The sequence below is a fragment of the Bombus bifarius genome, unplaced genomic scaffold (genome assembly GCF_011952205.1).
Source record: "Bombus bifarius isolate JDL3187 unplaced genomic scaffold, Bbif_JDL3187 scf7180000007984, whole genome shotgun sequence".
NCBI lineage: Eukaryota > Metazoa > Arthropoda > Insecta > Hymenoptera > Apidae > Bombus > Bombus bifarius.
In genome coordinates, this window is record NW_022884367.1 from 1167012 (window position 1) to 1187514 (window position 20503).

General features: G+C 32.2%; 2 protein-coding genes, 1 long non-coding RNA gene and 1 other non-coding gene across 13 annotated transcripts in view; 2 read left to right on the forward strand and 2 right to left on the reverse strand.

Moving 5' to 3' along the window:
* Positions 1-5769, forward strand: part of LOC117204944 (fasciclin-1) — a 373763-nt gene extending 367994 nt beyond the window's left edge. For all 7 annotated transcript variants that reach the window (XM_033442870.1, XM_033442871.1, XM_033442872.1 and 4 more), the window contains one exon: positions 4228-5769. In XM_033442870.1, coding sequence (XP_033298761.1) covers positions 4228-4418 — 191 coding nt within the window. In that variant the 3' untranslated portion in view covers positions 4419-5769. The remainder of the gene's footprint in view (positions 1-4227) is intronic.
* An 8567-nt stretch (positions 5770-14336) lies between these two features.
* On the reverse strand, positions 14337-14408 carry Trnad-guc. The gene has a single exon. It is a non-coding gene; the product is annotated as a tRNA-Asp (tRNA).
* Positions 14409-15785: 1377 nt separating this feature from the next.
* LOC117204900 lies at positions 15786-16855 on the reverse strand. The gene is made up of 2 exons (XR_004487154.1): positions 16339-16855; positions 15786-16021 (listed from the first exon to the last, which is right to left on the reverse strand). It is a non-coding gene; the product is annotated as an uncharacterized LOC117204900 (long non-coding RNA).
* A 621-nt stretch (positions 16856-17476) lies between these two features.
* Positions 17477-19614, forward strand: LOC117204918 (trans-Golgi network integral membrane protein 1-like). Of its 4 annotated transcripts, none has more exons than XM_033442839.1 (4): positions 17477-18865; positions 18963-18998; positions 19078-19229; positions 19346-19614. In XM_033442839.1, exons 1-4 carry the CDS (start codon positions 17776-17778, stop codon positions 19490-19492), a joined length of 1425 nt encoding a protein of 474 aa, XP_033298730.1. In that variant the 5' UTR covers positions 17477-17775; the 3' UTR covers positions 19493-19614. The 4 variants fall into 4 exon arrangements, with proteins under 4 accessions (XP_033298730.1, XP_033298731.1, XP_033298732.1 ...); XM_033442840.1 differs by having other exon boundaries at positions 19081-19229; XM_033442841.1 differs by having other exon boundaries at positions 17477-18847.
* Positions 19615-20503: the final 889 nt, after the last annotated feature.

Consider the following 20503-nt stretch of genomic DNA (forward strand, 5'->3'; position numbering starts at 1 on the left):
GAACGCGCTTCTCTATTTCACAACTGTTCACGTTGTTAATGCTTCTGAATCGTACGCGTGCACGATGAGCGAAATACGTATCTGTACTTTTCAGCCATATTCGAATAAATCTAACTATCATCAACGTAGATAGACGCAGCCCTTATCTTTCTCTTGATGAACTTCTTACATTGTCTCTTTGGTTTTACTAAGGTAACAGGATGACTAAACTCGTTGTTGTGACAATTGTTAACGTTGTCGTGCTCGCTGTATGTAAAACAATTCATTGATAGATTGCTAATACGGTACATGCTTGTGTCTGTCGTGATTCTTGTTGGTGAACCTCTTTTCAATTCAATTTTTAATTCTTCCTTTAAGTGAGAAATTGTAGAATTGGTTTTTAAATATAGTAAATTTTTCGAATTTCGAAGATAGACAATCGGAAACTAGTACATTTAATTTTGAAATATAAATTTGTATTACGTTAAATATAGTAGAAACATTAACAATATGAGAGTTTCTATTATTTCTTGTTCTAATATTTGAAGTAAAGAAAATTAGATACGGATATGAAAGTTCACTCCCATGCGGTAGAATATTTTATGATGAGAAATAAGCGAAAATGACCGTAAAGACAATAAGAAAACGGGATGCCTGAGCTCGAGCTCACTCAAATTTTTCCAGCATTCATCGTTGTATTCTCGTCGTGTAATCATTCACCAGTAGCAAAATAGTCGATTGAGTCAACGCCAAAATTAATAACAATAGGCGCATTGAATTTTATAAATCGTGCTGGGTATTGTAACATTTAATTGTTTGAACAATTTGCACAGTGAGTATTTTTATGATTTTACAGGAAAACAACTGACACACGCCATACATATTGCTTGTTATTCGCTTGAACAAGTCGATTAAGCTTGTTACAGTAAAAACGCAGGACTAGCTTCCGGCGTGAACACGATTAACCCATACAATCGTGTTCATCGTCACCGTCGTCGCTTTTTCTGTGAAAATATCGCTGATCGTACGAAAGCGTTCCTGCACATGTTAATATCGAATTTCTTGTTTTATGTTCTCCGATTAAATATTCCGTCGAACAATTAGTACTTGATGTTTTTCTTTGAATTTTGTGGAAGTATAAGAATGAACAGGAATGAAAAATTATCATTAGATTTACGAAAAAGGATAAGAAAATATAAGTAGAGAGGAACTAATTGGACAGCTAAGAAAGTTATTATCGCTGGATTTTATACTTTCATTCGCGTAACCAAAGAAATCTAATCTACTTACTAAATATTGAAATGAGTATTTTACTTTGGATATTTCATATAATTTTGCATATTATATAGGTATATTCTGCACAAATGTCCAATTAATCCACAGATATTCACAGTCTAATTACCACGAGTCATAATTCTTCGATTCTAATGATGAAAGTTGGGATTTTAATGAATATTTGTCTTCCCCTTTTCAAGGATATATCATTTCCATTTTCCGTGGAAAATTATTTTCTCGTTATCTGGAATTTCGTGTTTGGAAGAGATTACACTTTTTCTTCGTTATTGTTTAATCTTCATTATTCAATAAATGCATAATTTTGAAATGCATAATGATAGAATATAATAGGAGAGTATAGAGTATTAATGTTATACCGCGGAAAAAATTAATGAATAAGAAAAGAGAAACACAGGAGGTAATAAAACAACTCTGAAAATATCGCAACTTGGTCGTTATCCCGCTACTACGTATTCATTGTACTATGCATGCGAACAGGATATCAGTTTCGACGTAAATTTGTATTATGTCTATTTCGTACGAGAAAATACGAGAAGATGAGAAAAAGTTGCGGATCCGGGATAGATGGCGAACGGTTTTGCGCAAAATATATTGGCTGCCATTTCCTTTCGCGACGATAAATGGACGTGACGAACGCGGAATAGAACGATATGGACACCTGTAAATTGTCCTCAACTGTAGTTATCTATCGTCTGTTTTAATTTACAAGCTTTTTGCGACGAGCTTTCTGTGTCACATCCCGTTCTAAAGCAAACAGTTTGTTTGCCACAGATTCGCTTCAAAGGATTCCTATGTACGCTATTATACGAGTATAAAAACCTTTCATTTGCGAAAAGATATTAGAAATGGAGAGATAGAAGCCACGCTTTTGATAAAAATTTCGTTATTTAATAATTACATTCGTTGATTAAGTAATCAGCTACTAAATTGAAGACGCGTACTAATAAAATAGCTTGAGATACTTGACAATATTATTCACGTTTCTAAAATTAAATATGTAAAATAATTTATAAGTAACAGATAACAAAACGATTTTATTTTGATGTAGAATTTATCTTTAAATAACTTATTATGAAATTGAAAATACATTATGATATAATTTCAAATATTTGGAAATATTCTTTCATGGCCAGCGTCAACTAAATATCGAATTTAGACAAATTAGTAAAAATTGAAAATAAGTATAAATTTTCTCTATGTTAGATTAAGAAATACCTTTTTCAAAACCATTATCTAATTTTACAACGCGATCGTTGGATATCTTCCAAATAAATAGTCTTATATAGATATAGACACGTCGTCTAAATAAATATTGAAGTTATTAAAAATTCCAAACAATTATCCATTCCTTCGCTAATAGTTTAGATAACAAAGACATCTTCCATAATAAAATTGATAAATTCTATATTCGATAAATGGTCGTGAAATCACAAAAAAGAAAGAAAGAATAGATTCATCATAGCGCGATTCGATTTCGATACACGGTAATTTGGTGGCTTCCGGGGCACTCTCGGCGAGCTGAGGTCGACGAAGAACGTGCACAATTATGGGTCGAGACCGCAAGACGATTTATTATGCACCTTTCGACCACCATTTAAATGCAAATTCCTTGATTACCGCTGGTGCTAATTGCTACGTGCTTTGCTCGGTCATTCGCTTGGCCACGAATCGCGCGAATCACGAGAACGTTTTCTATTTGCAACGAATGTTACCGATGCAACGAATGGACGAGCAGAAAGAACACGAAAGAGGAGCGAAACACGTGGTAATATCGAAAGAAATAATGAAGCAAAGAGAGAAACAACAGAATAATTGAATCGGATAGAGGAACCATGAGCATAAAATTGCAGACGAAAGATACCTAATCGTATCTGGAAAAGGATGAAAATTGCTAACTTGAAAATGAAAGGAGCAAACGAGAGTCATCAGCCTGTTTATCGTATCTCTTTGAACGCTTCTCTTCTATTTTTTCTTTTTTTTTTTTTTACTGCCTTAAATTAATTTCTTTGCTTCTATGTTGATAACTTCATGATATTGCCGTGTTTTAACCATACAATTATAGATTTGCTGGAAGTTTCATCTTCGTTTATAAATATCAAGATACATACTGGTCTCTTATAAAACACACCTCTCAGTTAGAAAATGCAATGAAGTTTGTAAAAATTTGAATCTCATTTGTGAAATCATTTGTGGAATTTATTGCATGGAACCAGGAAGACAACAAATATCTTGGAAAATCTAATAATTCTTGTACCAAAATTAATTAATTAAAACAGCGATTGAATAAAAAATACATACAAGAAAAAAATTAATGCTTTCAGATTTACTTCATTTTCTATAAGCGTTCTAGTACGTATAAACACGGCTGAATATCTTATTTGAAAAAATGTTACAAATGATTCTCGATCTTCTTAATTGTATCGTTGAAATAACCATTTATTATTTAACAACCTCAATATAAAATTTACAAAACGTCTGCATCGAATGATATTCACAACACTACGCATATATATATATGATAATCACATTTCTCAAGCTTTTTCAGATCGACTGCTACTCGTAACACACACGATTTTCCAACAAACGATAGATTAATTTAACTTCCAGTCAGTTAATCACCAAATGAAATGCTACACACTTTGAAACGCGAAAGATATCTTAATTTAGACAAAAAATAAAAAAAGAAAAAATACAACAGTTAACGAAATACCAAGTGTATAACTTTCTGAATATTTGCTACCTGCATTTTGCGTCTTCGTGTTCCATAGATTGAAAACTTGACGTTCAAATGTAATTTTGTGACGCCGGACTTCATGCTCGACAAGTGAACGCTCACTGGAAATTTTCTATCGCTGCAAATATCACAACTCGCTTCGTTCATCTAATCTATCGATCCAGCTTTGTAAGTGAATATCGACACAACTTATCGATGGAAATCGTTTCTCTTTGCAGGTTACCAGATCGAGTGGGAGGGTACATGGATTCGAGTGTTTCGTCCGGACGTCGAGTGCACCAACGGTATCATCCACGTAATCGACGCAGTCTTACTGAAGGACAGCGACATCAGGGTGACCGGAACCGCGTCGATCAGTAGCCTCGCATCACACTTGATCATGATCCTGGTAGCCAAGTGGCTGCTTTAAGGACGAATCTCCTCTAAGTCTGTCATAGGTGCACCTAGGAATTTATTTCGGGACCGTCTCCGATCGTCCTCGTCCAAGAAAACGCAATGCACGAGATCCGGATTCGAACTTCGAACTTGAACTCTGAACTCTGAAGGAAGTTGTTTTGAACGCGTGTTCGTCAGAGTCGATGATATCGGTCCTCGAACGACTCTGTTCTCGAATATTCATAGAGATGGTCCGCGATCTCTCAAGTGTCGCTGCGTAAACTGTGTTCGAGGGGTTTTGGCTTTCGCCTCGCTTTTAATGGAAAAAGAATAAAGGCCCCCTTATATGTGTTCCCCGTGAAGAAATCGAGGCACGATCGATGGATCGGGGACGATCCTGAATGCGAAGCGACTCCAGGTCGAGACTCTTGACCTGATCTACAAGAGAAGATGCCATGGTTTCTGTCTCGATCAGACAAGAACCTAACCGATCGATAAGCAACGTGGGCGAAGCTTAAACAGGAACCATACTATTTAGCAGTTTCAAAGTTGAATTATCGTCGTCAGTAATGGTTCGCTACGAACGTGCAGGTGTTATTACGTAACTATAGAGATTCTTTTGATTTGAAGTTTTATCGTATCGATAGGAACCGTCAGGTGTCTCGTGCGCGCGCTCGTATGCCCCAGGAAGTCTAACACGAGAGTCTTCGAGGACCTCGCACGAATAAAATACAGAAGAGAAAATATTTCAACGGCGACGATCGCGCGGCGAGGCAATTTCGCGAGTTAGAGGCGCCATTGATCGTACCAAATGATAAATTAACCGTACCAACCAAGTAAGTAATTTAGAGAAAACTTTACGAACGAGAAAGAACGAACGTGAAGATAGAGCAGACATTTCGGGGAACTTTCTTCGAGTACAAGGGCAACGAGGGTTGGCCTTTTCTAGAGCAATTCTATTCAATTTCTCGTTATGCTGGCAGAGAAGAGCACGTTTCTTCTTGTTTTATTTTACTTGATTCAAGTTACCATGCTGGCGTTCCTCTTTTCTGAACGACCTAGGATTACGACCATATGAAAGTTCAACCAAACTGTGGAGGATCCAATTGTTCTTTCTATACCGATATTTTAGAAGAAACGCAGGTATAAGGATAATATATTCCTAGCGCGTCACGCGTCTAACGTCGGTTTAGATCGAACGCCGTTGATCATTCAGGCCATAAAACTTTTTCGTACAACATACGACTCGCCTAATTATGGTACTTCGATTTCATTAACGATGATACGCTATAGTTCTGTGTGTATGTATGTATGAACGTCATTTCTCATGGCGCATGAATCATGCGGCGAGGTACACGAGTCGCCACCTTGTCGACATCGTCGAAGAATTAAATGAAAATTGATTCTATGAGAACTCTGTCGATGTACATAACATAGGTAAAGCTAAGCTTGTCCTAAACTCTGCAATACTATCTATACGCAGATCTTAATTAATCAATACTACATTGAGAAATTGTCTGCTCCAACCATTAACAGAAGAAAATCAAAAACAGAAGAAAGTGTAGTAGGATTTCATTTTTCTGAATCCGTTTGGTTCAAACAGTTCATATAATAGGACTTCGATGATTTTTTAATAATTATGACCTTTCATTCATGTGAAAGAATTTTACACTCTCAAATAAATAGGTTCAAACGGCAGTTAATTTAGTTCAGGTATATCGATCAAAGAAAGAGTGATTGGACGATTGATATTATATTTTACTTCAAAATGAGTGACCATTTTTTTGGAAAGTAGATAACAAGTACAAAAATTTAATCCGCGTATTTAATTTACACCTCGAGTTTGAAAAATTATATTATATATCGATACTACGTATTAATATCATTAATTGTGTACTAATTAAAATTTTTTCTAATAAATATAACAAGAATTCCATTATAGATACAAATGTACTAATAAAATAATTTTCGTCTCTCCAAATCAAAAAATTATTCGAAAACATGAACAAGTCATCGTGTTATAAAAATAGTTAAAAAAAAAAAAAATAAACTGAGCGAAGAATGCAGTATCCCACTATAGTACTCCAGAGTTAGAAATCCTCTTGACCCAAAAAACGAAACTTTGAAACGATAATTGGGCATCGTTAACTTTCGACGCGTGGTTTTGCGCCTTAGTTGTGATTTTCAATTACACTTGCTCTCTGTATCATATCGTATTACACTGTTTACTTACTAATAATACTGCCACGTCTTATTGCAAGCCGAAATATACTTGCAAACGAGTTTTTGTACAATTATCCTTAAAAGAAACGGGAGCTTTGCCCATTAGAAGTGACTCGATCACATTCCGACATTCTGCAGGTTATTTGAACGAATCTTTGCATTTAAAGAGAAATTTTCAAGGCGAATTTGTTTCTTGCTTAACGCATTCGCTGCTACCGATGCATATTTATATTGCGCCACTTATTGAATTAGATTTTAATTGTAAATAATTTTGCTGACAAAGCTATTCGGTTTTTAAATTTGTGCCTTTTCATAAATGAACAGACTGTAAGAGACAGTGAATTAAAGAAAATGTCACTATTTGAAATAATTATAGTAGCAGTGAATGTATTAATATGTTACTTGTGCTTGGACTGGGTAATTAATTATTACCATGCAAGTTCAAGTGTAACCAAAGTTCTTTTTGTTACCATACTCAATGCTTGGCATCAATTAAGAGTTAAACGTGCGATTTTATTCGAAGCATTATTCGAGAAATATTACAAATATTTTCAAAACATTAATTGTATGGAAACAAATGCAGTGATTGTACAAGCATAGGAATCATATGGCAGACGAAGCCTTTGTCTTGTTACTTTTCTGATTTATGCGAGAATTCGTTTAAGCAGACTGCATAACACGTAAAATACTCATTCAGAAACTTTTTTTTTATCGACTGTACAGTGCTATATATAATATATCTATACATATATATTATATAGAATCATCTGTGTCATTGCACCGTGTCACAATAATGTCGTAACCGAGATTATTCCCGGATTTGTATTTTGTTTCGACTAACGTATCTCAGTTTAATCTTCTGCTACTTTATACCTTTCTTTTTACTTTATACTAATATTATATACAATAACAATTCCTACTATACGTAACTGTATGATAATTATATGTAACTAATTAATTTGAATCTAGTGAGTAGTTTAATCTTTAAACTCCGTAATCTCACTTGAACTAATATACACATATGAGATAGCGAAAGGTTAAACTGTAGACTCGTAATCAAAAATCAAGAAACAAAGCCGAAAGATTATTAGCAAATGACACATCACAGTTTCATTCCACGATTAGTAAGAGCTTAGCTATGTGTGTACAAGTAATTACAAAAATCGCGCGTGTCTGTTAAAAACAGAGAATAGATACAATCTATGAGAATCATTAGAGGTCAGTCAGATAAAAGACGAGAGAACCTGAGTATTCGAAGGTGAAGAAAGAAACGCCTCGGAATTTCGTTTCTTCATAGAGAATAAAATATTGCGACGAAAATAGGGCAGGGGGATAAACAAATAAAATAGCGAAAAGTGTCGTTCAGTAATCGAAACGCCGAAACTAAAAATGGATGAAAAACAATGAACGATCGGATCGGACTCTGTCGGGTTTCCGGTCGTTTCACGCGCGTTAGTTAGAAAGAAGGAAAAGAGAACACAACAGAAAAAGAAATAAGAGAAGGCAGAAGACTTGTAATTAAGAAATCATTCAGCTACCGCAATTCTCTTCGCGAAAATGAAATAAAGAAAAAAAAACGGATTAATAGAAGAATTCGATGTTATACGTGTTGATATCAGTCTATACATATATATGAAAAAAGTAAATAAATATATAAATATAAATATATAATAAACAGAGAGATATATTGACGAGGAAAGAAAGTACGATTGATAAAAGACGAGAAGAAACTGAGAGAAAAAAGAGAAAATAACAGAAATACTATCAAACGATACCTTAAAACTTGTTGTTGGGATGAATTGATATTATGAATTATTAATTATTATTATTATTATTATTACATATATAAATATACATAAACTCTAAATAAACACTGTTTGTTCGTTAGACGAGAACTTAAGATTGAAAAGTAAAAAAAAAATGGATAAAAAAAATAGTAAAACTATTTCTTCGTGTAGATGCGTCTTTAATATTCAGCTTGTTCAAGCGTAACGCCGAACCGAAAATCGCATATTCGCAGCTGTGTCTGGGTTGTGAATGGTGTGAATGGAAATGCGAGAGACGGAATTTCGAAAGGAAATGTCGTCACACGGAACTCCGAAAAAGTATCACATACAGGAGAAAAACAGCATATCCGACGTACCCTTCTATTGTTTCTCCCGACGTACTTTTCTTTTCCTCTTAACGGAACTCGGCGAACCCGTTTTCGTATCGTTTTCACGATTCGTACATTATCGTCCGTATATTTTTTGGCAGTTGATACAATTTAGTCGAAAAATATTATGATATTTTAAAGTTATAATTGAAGAACATTTGTCTTCTATTAATTCCTTACGTCGTGCCACAACTGAAATTTTAATTTGTCAATTGAGCAGACGAGTTAGCTCGTTACTCGGATTCCTAATCTGTTGAAGTAAAAATTAAGACATTCGTCGCTTATTGAATAAGATACTGAATTATTTTATTTTATAATTTGAAAGTATCCGAATACTTATGGACAGTAATGTATGTCATTTAAACGCGAAAATGTGACGAATATCCTGGCTAACTCTGAACATATACGGTAAATCTTGCGAATCGAAATAATGAGAAATCGTGGATCGTTAAACAGAAAGAAGTCGAACCGAGCGAATACACTCGAGATTTGTAGACTCAGTTGCATATCCAAACACACAGCACACACGCCTCTCAGCTCGCTTTTGTCAGTTTTGCTATAAAAAAGATCGAAGAATTCCGAAATGGATTGAAACACGTATGTCAAAAGTAGCGGTATATCGGACAATTGTACAGTTCGACGAGTATGTTTCTCGTGGTTTAAAAAATCTCGAGGATATCTCGTTTGAAGCATTGTTGCTATTTGAAAGGGATCTTTTAATTTTAGACAGGATGAAATTTTTGGTACTAAATAATTGTACAATCGTCATAAAGCACGTGATACGAGTAATAATACATATTAGGAAAGACAGTTATACAAAGTAATAACTGTTTTGTTATTTAAAAAGAATCATGTCTTGATCATAAGGATCATCAAATTAAAATTTAATGTAACATAATGATTGGTAAATGTGGTAAATTATAGGCATTTAAATCAAATTTAACTCATATCAGAGTTTCGTTGGAAATCTCTTTGTCCTTACATAGACGTCTTTCTTCTCATTAGTCCTCATTTTGTTAGTTTTTCATCGTATCTTTTATAACACGTTTAATACCTAAATTTCGATACTTGAAAATCGAATCCGAATATGAAAGATTGAATTACTCATTAAAGTAATAAAGTGATAAAAAAAAGTATATATCAATTACGAATAATTAAAAATACTCGACTCATCAAAATCATACTTCGATTCCAAAAAACTTGGAAAAGGAAGAAGAATTTAGAAACTTCTTTAATATCCTCAAAGTGCCATTTATATCACATTAAAAACAGACGACTTTTTTCACAGTACAGCGTACTGAAAGAACGTCGTTATATTCTGTTCTACGTTCATAAAATCTCAGAGCTTGAGCAAAAATTGATAAAACTTGAAATCATCGCGTTTCAAATACACGATATATATGAATGAATTTCTTCAATTTATAGATAAGTACGAGAAAGTTGAATTGTTCGCAATTAGTTAAACACTCATCGAGAATCTCGTATATATATACTTTAGTCCTTGACCAAAGAAGTAGGCGTGTAAAGCGATCGACGATTCATTTTTCTCGCGTACCTCGATTAATTAATTAGATTCATTCCACGTGTGATAATTAATCGTTAAATTCTTTGAAAAAAAACATCGTTTTGCGTGACTATTGGTACATTTTGTAGATATATCTACTATGTACACTTCAGTAACAGGGAAAAATACCATTGCACCATTGCGTTTGGTGGTCGAATTAAGTCGCATTTCTAACACGATACGTTCCCAAAGATTCGTTTCCATCGGCTCTTATCTTCTCGTTTATTTCAGATTCGTTCGTTCGTGATCTGATTCTTCCGATGAGTCGAAAATCAACATCTGTTCGAGCTTAATCGTAGAGTGTGTGTTCATAAAGGGGATTCAGTCGTGGCGAGGAAAAAAGATTCGAAAGCATGTTAAAATATTTTTCGTCGAGAACATTTAAGAAAATTAACTTTTTTCTGAAATTATTACTTCGTTTGTAAATGTTCGGAAATTATCTACAGTCCTCTGTGAATTAATAATATAAAGAATATCAGATAATTGTAAAAAAAGGTAAATTATTATTATTCGATATTGCTTCCTACGTATAAAATTTTCTTCGTAATAAATCTAATTTTTCCTATCCTCGTAACGAGCTTCTGCTTATCTAGTATTTTGCTAATACTCATCTAGTATTTTGTTATTCAAGTGAATCAAATTTACGTAAACATAATGTATATAATTACACGTAATTACGTAAAAGAAATTCTCCCTCGAATATATATTTGCGTTCTGTTCTTAAGTAACGGGTAAGGGAAAAGAGATTCATACCAATCGTTCCTCGAAGCAATCATTCTGTCACCGTCACTCTGTTATTACCATTATCGATTCTATGATGTAAGAAGTTATTGTCTGAATTTTAGGAACTAGCACTAAGGCATCGTTCGCAGGAACACAAGCGAAAATCATCGCGAAATTCAACTTCATATGCACGTTTCCTACGTAGCTACCTATACATCACACGTGTCTATAGAGGATACTGTTCAAGCAGGTTGCTGAACTTTGAGAAAGTATATTGCTGACGCTGAGGGTGAATTAAAATTTTGTTCAACTAATGTTGAGGTTAAGCTATTCTTCGCATATATTATATACGACACTAAAAAACTGAAAATTTAAACGTTAAACTGCTACATATGACTTCTTTTCGAACGAACATTCCAGAATAATTTTACGATGATTTTACTCGCAATTCTATTTTTATGAAAAATTATTGATGAAGCATTTTAGATCAATGTGCCTAAGACATTGTTAAATTTCGCTTTTCAAAAATCATATTTGATTAATAACAAAAATAACAAATATTATTGCTAAAAAGCGTTATTTTAAATCGCACCGATATTTACAAGTCTGTTAATTAAAAGATGACGATAACGATAAGATTAAATTTGCATTCGTAAGCTTTCACTATAGAACATGCGAAACTCTAAACCAAAGTTTAGCCCTGCATGGAGATGTTTCTTGCAGCGAACGAACGTCGAACAACGTTTTCTCTATACTCGTCGTCGTAGATCCTTCCGAATCGCGCGTTTTCTTCAGCCACGTGTTGCCATTTGCATTTATCTCACTACGAAACCACGAAACATCACTCAATCCTCATAATCGCCCTTGTGATTAGCGATCGTTAGAACATTACGAGAATTTTTTTCTCAATTATTCGCAAATACACAACTGGTGATTTAAATGCAACTAGTAATTAACGTATATGGCACCTTTACGTAACGTAAAATCATTACTAAATAAGGGTATAATAGTCGATAACGAGATAACGTATAAGAGAGGAGGACGAGTTTGTTCATTTTGAAAAATCGCGGACGAAACAAGAAAACGTAAGGTATAATAAGTGATTTAATATTTTAAGAGTTGGATATAGGTACCGTCAAGATTAAAACGGGATTTAACTAATTGAATTTAAATAATTAAATTTAACTAAGGATTATTTATTAGCTATTATATATATATATTATATAATATATAAATATATATATGTATATTATATAACTATATTATAGTAGGGGAATCAAATTTTACGTACCACAGAGCTATTTGTACAAAAGCCGATTTTATTTCGATCATTCATCCATGGATTAAAGCGTCGCTCGATATTTAAATTGCCAAGCAGAGCAACACTCGATTTAAGTAACATACACATATATACATAATTATATTTTAGATAATTAACCAGCAGAGGATTCTAGTTTTCTTCTTAGGGCTTAGATGTACATGTATTACATTTGTCTGTATTTTCAGAGTTAATCATTAAGTTTCTTTCTTTCTCGAAATCACGCGATTATCGCGAGGGACGACAGAAACTTCTTGTGTAAAATTTTTATGAGAGAATTCGCGCATTTCGAGCCACCTGAATTTACAAATGTGTGTGTGTCTGTATTCGTAGGGCGAACGACGTGACATCAGTGCCCAATAATAGTAAAATTGCCTCCCAACAATAATAAATAAATAAAAATAAATAGATAAAAAAAAGAAAAAAAGGTAAAAATAAGGAATAACAAGTTAAAGGGAATTTTTTTCTGGTTTGGGAAGATCGTACGAATGCAACGGTACTTTGATCGTCGTTTGCCCAATCGTTGAACGATCATGTCACTTGTATCTCGCTTGACTACACTGTGTAGACTGTGGTCGCTTATGCTGTATGATTTTACAAAGAATAAAGAACACCTATAAGATAGTTTAAGTGGGTTTCGTTGATTGAAACGTGTCGTTCTCGCGGGAACGGAAGCGTATCGTGTTTCGATAATTTCCAGACTTCACGTCGCGAAATCACACCAATATTGAACAAGCAAAATATATCCATGAAGTTATTTTAGCATGGTATACATCTATTTAGTAACGAAACGAAATGTCCACGAGTCGTTCAAGAAAGAAACGCGAATATCTATGTTCTTAAATTTTGCATCGTAAATTATGATATTATTTTGGCTGTATAATTTTACAAAAAATAAAGAATACTTACGAAACAAGTTTAAACAACATTTGTTAATCCTTTCAATGAAAACTTCCTGTTTCAAGCCCTTTTAGAAAATACAAGAAATCGAATTTCCTAAGTTATGGAAGAAATTTTAAATAATTTTTTAACTTATACACTACTATAATTTTACAATGATAGTACGAACTAAATAATCCTGGAAGTTGTAATAGAAAAGATACTTTGGTTATTGTGCAAAGCAAACGACAAAGCGAGAATAATCAAATCTTTGCAGCTTTTTTCGATTACATAAGATGATGCAAGAGCTGGAACATATTTGCAAAAGAATTTAAGCTCTAATATGTTTTGTATCTAATATGTTTTTACACGAATAATTCTATTTTACTTCCTAATACACGATTATGTTTAATATCAATCCATTAAACGGAGCATTATATCCATTGAATTCAAATTTAATGATATGTACTTTGTATACTTTGGTAAAGACGAACATAACACGCTTCTGCACACTAGTTTTCATAGATTTTCAAATTTAATTTCTACAATTGAAACTTCACTGACCCATTGGTTGACCCATTGAAATATATACCCATTTAGCCTTTTTAACAAATCATTCTTTATTAATAGTGAAATACTATGTTGGCTGATAAATTAGAACGATTTTATGTATGTATATATTCGTTTTTTCTTTTGATCGCTTATAAAATAAAACTAAAATAAAATAAAATTGAAATCATTATATTTATATAATCAATATTTAATACAGTACACTATGTATGAGTAGAAAAAGGAAATGAAGAAAATAGTCCTCATTGGAGAATCAAATCCTGGTCTCCCGCATGACAGTTAAAAACATTAACCACTTTTTTTTAACGAATGTTTATTGTATCGAAAAAGATATTTACATGGGTACAATAAGTATAACGAACACAAATTAACGACAAAGATTAAAAAATTATTATATGATAAAATTATGCGAGGTTGGAGATGTAATAACAATTATATACAGGACTGTGTGATATACAAACTGTATAGAATTTTTATGTAAATGTAAAAAATATACAAAATATAAAAATAAAATTTAATTCTCCCCGACGGGGAGTCGAACCCCGGTCTCCCGCGTGACAGGCGGGGATACTGACCGCTATACTATCGAGGAATTGGTTTCGTGTTTCTTTTATTCCATATCTCAGTTACATTACTTTCTTTATAATTGTTTTAATTTTTTGTAACTATAAATATTTTTTAATATATTTTTTATGTTTATCCCTTAAATTATATCTTATCAATGTATATTTGAATCTAGTTGCGAAGTCATTGAAGTTTATGTCTGGACTATATATTATTTTTTTGTCCTAGCTTTTTCTGTTGCGAATTGTCCGCAAATGCGATAGCTCCTTTGTTGTCGCTATTTAGTCCGTACATCTGATGTAGATCGTTTGTATATATGTTGAACAAGATGAGGCAATTTACAGCTCCTTGTTGTAGTCCGTCTTTCATTTTGAATAGTTCTTGTAATGGTGTTCTGTCCGTCTATTATGCAAAATTGTTTGTCGTGTAGTATATTCCATAGTATTTTTATTGAAAATGGCTTGCATTTTTTTCTCAAGTTTGGAGAAATGTAGCCAGCCAGATTGTATTAAATGCTTTTTCCAGGTCGACGCAGTCGCCTGTGTTTCTTTCTCCTTGCGATTCTCGATCTCTTTTCAATCGTCTACGTGACCTATACATGTCATCTGCGAATACGTCAGCTGTGAATTTTGTTATGTTATGTCTCATGTATTTGCTTATTATAGACATAATTTGTATTACTGCCCTTATTTATTGTTTCAAATGTTAATGTTGGGCAAGAGGCTAACTGGTTGGTAGTTAGCCGAATTATTGCTGTCTTCGTCTTTCTTTTTTAGCGCTTCTCCTTATCTTGTAGAAGTATGCTGAGTTTAAACAATTATTAGATACAATTGTGTAGTAGTACATATATATAGAGGTGGAAGATTCTTTGCAGAGTTATGTTTGCAATGTTGTCAAAGCTGGATGATCTACTTCTTCTTTGACCTTTTGATTCCTTTGAGTTTCGGGCATCCTCCGTAAGAGACCGGACGTTCTAAGCTTTTACAATTTACGTAAGAAGATGTTATGTTTTCCTCGCTATCGTAATCTATGTTGGAGTGGGATCACTCGTCTGGATCGTGTGGGATATTACATTTAACCTTTAATTAAAGTTGCAGTTAAATGTAAGATGACTTATTCTTAGACATCGCTTGCACAGGATACGATTCCTTTTTATGATTTTTTCCCATGCTCCACATGCAGCAATTTATTTTTATCTCTTTAAATTTGTTAATGTCATATCCGCAGAGATTTAAACTAGAAGCATTTGGCAGCATTCCAATCTTCTCTCACAAATTTCATAGATTAGTGTTCTGTTTTGTTTACAAATCTCCTTGTATGATGGTTGACTTCATATGTTGACGCTGCTTTTGCTTTTGCTATTGGGTTTTGCGCTTGGTGCAATGTCTTTTTTTTATGTTGAAGCGAGATTTAAAGTTTATTGAGTCCAAGAATACAGTTTTAGGTACATTGTTCACAATAAACGGTGAAAACTTGGTGCAATGTCTTCCATGGCTATTGTGACCGTCCCTTGTATTGTTATTTTCTTTCTTAGTAGTATATACGTACAAAGTTTAGTCTCTTTATGTATTTCTTTTATCCGTTTTGCAAGCAGTTTGAGGCACTGTGATAGTTTTGTTTCATTTATGTAGGAATGTCATACTATAAGTTAACAGAAAAAACAGTATGATGAAAAACAATATCGTTGCATTCTCACAAAATCGAATATAATATCGCGTTTTGCGTATTCGTTTCTAACTAATTCTACGTCACAACAACACGACGAACTTCTCTCGACCACGATTAATTCAACTCTGACAGCATTTACCACGCTTATTTTTCCCTTAACAAACCTTGGTAACGCTCGCTCTTTGACAACATTAACATATCTTGACAACGTTTATAAACAATCAGCCACGTCCTTCCCTGACGTCATACCATCCCACATTTATTTCTTTAGTTATAATTTCTACGCTCACCATTTCGTTTTTGTGATTTCATTGGTGCTGTATTTCGAGGCCGTATATTCGTTATTCCTGTTATCCGTTATATTTCCTGTTGGAAGAAAGACCCCCTTTTTTTGGTTTTTCCCTTCTTCATGGTGGTGCACTTTTTTCGGACTTACACGATTTACTTTAGAATATATCAACTCTTAATTATTGTCCGCACTCATTCCTATCACTTTACTGTTCGCTCGCTCGTGATATATGTCTAACTCCTACGGGGGTCAAAGAGTGAATGAGATATTAGTCACTATACATGTGGACTGTCGTGATTCGTTTGCTTACTTTTTCGGAATCTATGTATCTGCAACTGTAATTGACTATGAATATATATTTACTTAGTTGTTTATTAATTGTACATAGCGTGGTTTTATTTATACTTTGGATAGTTTACAATTAATTTCAGATTACTGTTAATCTGGGGGGATGGGAAGCTTTATGTTTTGTCATTTTTAAAAACATTTATCATTATGCTAATAATGTGAAGAGGTTTTATCATTTATACAAATTTTAATAAATAAGTTACTGGGGTAATTTAAATCCTGGAAAACTGCCCTTTAATTTATTATCACAGGAATTACTTATTTTCTATTAAATACATTCTATATTATATTATTCTATCAATTTGATATTAATTTTATACGTCTGTTAGCAATTTTGTCACTAAATTATGATGGAAGAGATGTACATACATATATAAATATTTATTTCAATTATCTATTGGCTTCCCTCCTATTATTAGATTATTTTTATAGATTATGTTTCCTTCTTATTATTAGATTAGATATTATCCTATTATTAATAGATCCTATTAATTATTATTATCATTTATAAAATGAATTATATATACATTGTTGCCATTATTCGTGATTAATATAATGAATAAAATAAATAATTTTGGAAACGAAATAAATGGTATTGTACCATAAACAGTAATGTTATTTCAAATAAATGTGAAATTTTCTAATGTCTTCTTCGCAGCCATTAACATTGATTCTTGTAGATTACTCATCGCGAAAAATAGCAACTACAAGAATAATCGCATATTTATATGTAAAATATATTGCGAAACAAAACTTTACTTATTATATATGTACATATATATTAATATAAGAAGAAAGAAAACGTTATATTATTGTTCAATTGCAAACCTTTTATACATTACGCAAAATGATTTAATTACTAAAACGACCTTTTAGGTTACGTATGCTTAATCCAGAAGAAAGATGGCGCATATGTAAAATTCTATGATATTAAATGCGTTGTTGGGGTTAGTATCAAATTAAATTGTGAAAGGTTATGTTCATTATAATCGCAAAAAGTAATACAGTACTCGCAGTAATAAATGTGTTGGAGTGATTACTAAGGAAATTAAAAGTGATATAGAATATTGACTTTGTAGATAAAGGAATTATGGAAAACTACGCAAATCGTTCACTTTTCGGTTTTACTATATTCGTTTTTTTTCTTTACTGTATGAAAGTGTCAGATGTACTAAGTGCACCAACAACTCTGCGTATTATAGATGTAATAAAAGCTAAGAATTACTTAAATTGTAATGTACAACCGTTTTTTTACGAAAATAATATTACATCAGTTTGTAATAATTTAACATATTCTGTGGATGAGCATGATTTAAATTCAACGAATATCCTTTTATGTTTTGCATTCCTTGATGGATTGTATAAAGTTTGTCACTCTAATGAATTTCCCAAGGAATATAATAATACGACTACATTTTATTCATATATTCAAAGTTTGGTCCCTGGTGAAAAAGAAAGAGATAAAGATGAGTTTTGTGGCAATATTAGTGACATTAATATTGCATATAAACAATTGGAACGTCAGTTATCATATATAAAGTCGTTACGTTTCTGCTATCAGGAATGCTTTGATAAATCAGGTAAATTTACTCCACTTTGTGCGATATTAGCATGGAACAAACATATTAGTGATACAAAACAAGTAAATACAAATAATAAGTCTCAAGGTGACACGAATGAGAAAGAAGATGATAAAGATGTAAAACCAGATCCACAAGTACTGCATCCTAGTCCAGGAATAGACAAACCTTCCAGTGAAGCATTAAAAGGAAATGATGATAATAAAAATAAAACACAGATAGATAGACATATTGATGTTAAAGCTGTTGTAACTATGCCACTAGTACAAGGAAAACAGAATAATACTAAATCCTCTATAATATCTAGTGAAAGTAACATCGATGGTATCAATACATCTCCAACAGGCTATAAAAGAAAGGAGTCACAAAATGGAAAAGATGAGGTTCTTGAAAATATAGAACCACCGCCTAAAAGTAATGACAAAGTAGGGATAGGAAAAGAAGAGATAACTAATACAAATTCTGTAAATAATGAAGATGGAGGAAATAAGAATGATGGTAGTGAGGATGTCACAACAAGTACATTATCAGAAAACACTCAGGAACAAGGTTTTAGTCATGAATGGAATTCCAACGTGCAAGGTGATGAATTATCTATTGGTACTTATCAAATCTATTATTACCTAAAATTTTGTATTTTTACTTTTACGTATGATCCATAAAAGATTTAAATTTTATGTATATATATTTTTTTTAGATCCAAATAATAGACCTGAACAGCCTGATGATACAGGTAAAAAGTTTTATAATAAAATCTTTTATACTGCTTAATATTTTAATGTATTTATATTGAATATATATTTTCATAGTAGCAGATCAAGGTCTGGGTATGACTGAACAGAAAAATGTGATGTCTAGTTACAATAATATCAGGCCAGATGAAGAATCCCACTTTTTTACTTACTTCAGTATAATTTCCTTAATCTCAATAGCTGCATACATTGGTTATCATAATAAACAGAAGGTATGTAATAATTTTATGATATATTTATATATATTTTATATTATATTTATCTTTTTTATATTATATTTTATTTTATTCACTTCTGTTATTGATATCTTGGTATTTTAATATCGCAGATATTAGCTATTGTATTGGAAGGACGAAGATCACGTAATCGCGGTAGACGACGATCGAGTACAGTTAATTATACTAAATTAGATTGTACACTTGAAGAAGCAGTTACATCACAGTGTAATGCAAATGTGACCCATGTCATATATTAATGCATGTATCAAATATTTTAAAGCTACTGTATAATAGTACTTGTGTAACATATTTTGTACTGAAGTATATTTCCATTGTAATATGACTTCACTTTTGACAAATTGATTCTTTGTCAATGTTCCACTAATTGTTATTATTTTAAAGTTAGTAATAGATAAATAGTTTACTTTCAATTTACGTTCAATAACCTTTTCTTTTCAGTAAATTTTTAATATGTATTTTAATCAGTTGTTTACACATTTCAGCACATACATACACATATATATTCTTATTGGTTACAAGTACATTAAAATATAAGTTTTTTGCAGTATATTATCGATACCATACGAAGTAAATAAATATTAGCCTTATTAATTTTTGAATATTTAAGTAATTTTAAACTTAAACATTATCGTCATCTTGTACAATTAGGAATATGTAGATTTAAATTTATACTTTCGAACTCATTAGAAGATTTATTATATTATTTTACATTATTATTTTCGCTTTTTTCGCTTAAAAACTACAAATCATTTTACAAAATTAGTTTGGCACGTATTGTATTTCAAATTTTTTTTGTATATTAGAGTACGATTTTTAATATTTTACCAATAAGATACATTTTTCTTTTAACTGGACTAAATTGTTACACCAAATTGCAAGCAATGATGTAAATATTAATATAAATCAGTGAAATAAAAACACTGATAAGAAAAAATGCCACTTACGTAGTATATTTAGGCTTCTATATTAACTTTTTAAGGTTTATGTAATACTTCATTTTTTAAATTTCATTTTTTTTACCTTCCTACCGTTTATTATATTTATTCACAGATTAAAGTTGTATAGGTGTAGAATCAGCAGTAGCTCTAGAATTATATGGTACACTTTTGCAAACAGTTCCTTCAATGATATATGTATATTATATATTGCAGTATTAATATATTATAATCATAATTTTTATTTTCGATATAGCATGCGGCTAAATGTTGTATTATAATGAAAATTTTATAATCTTATGTTACATTCGT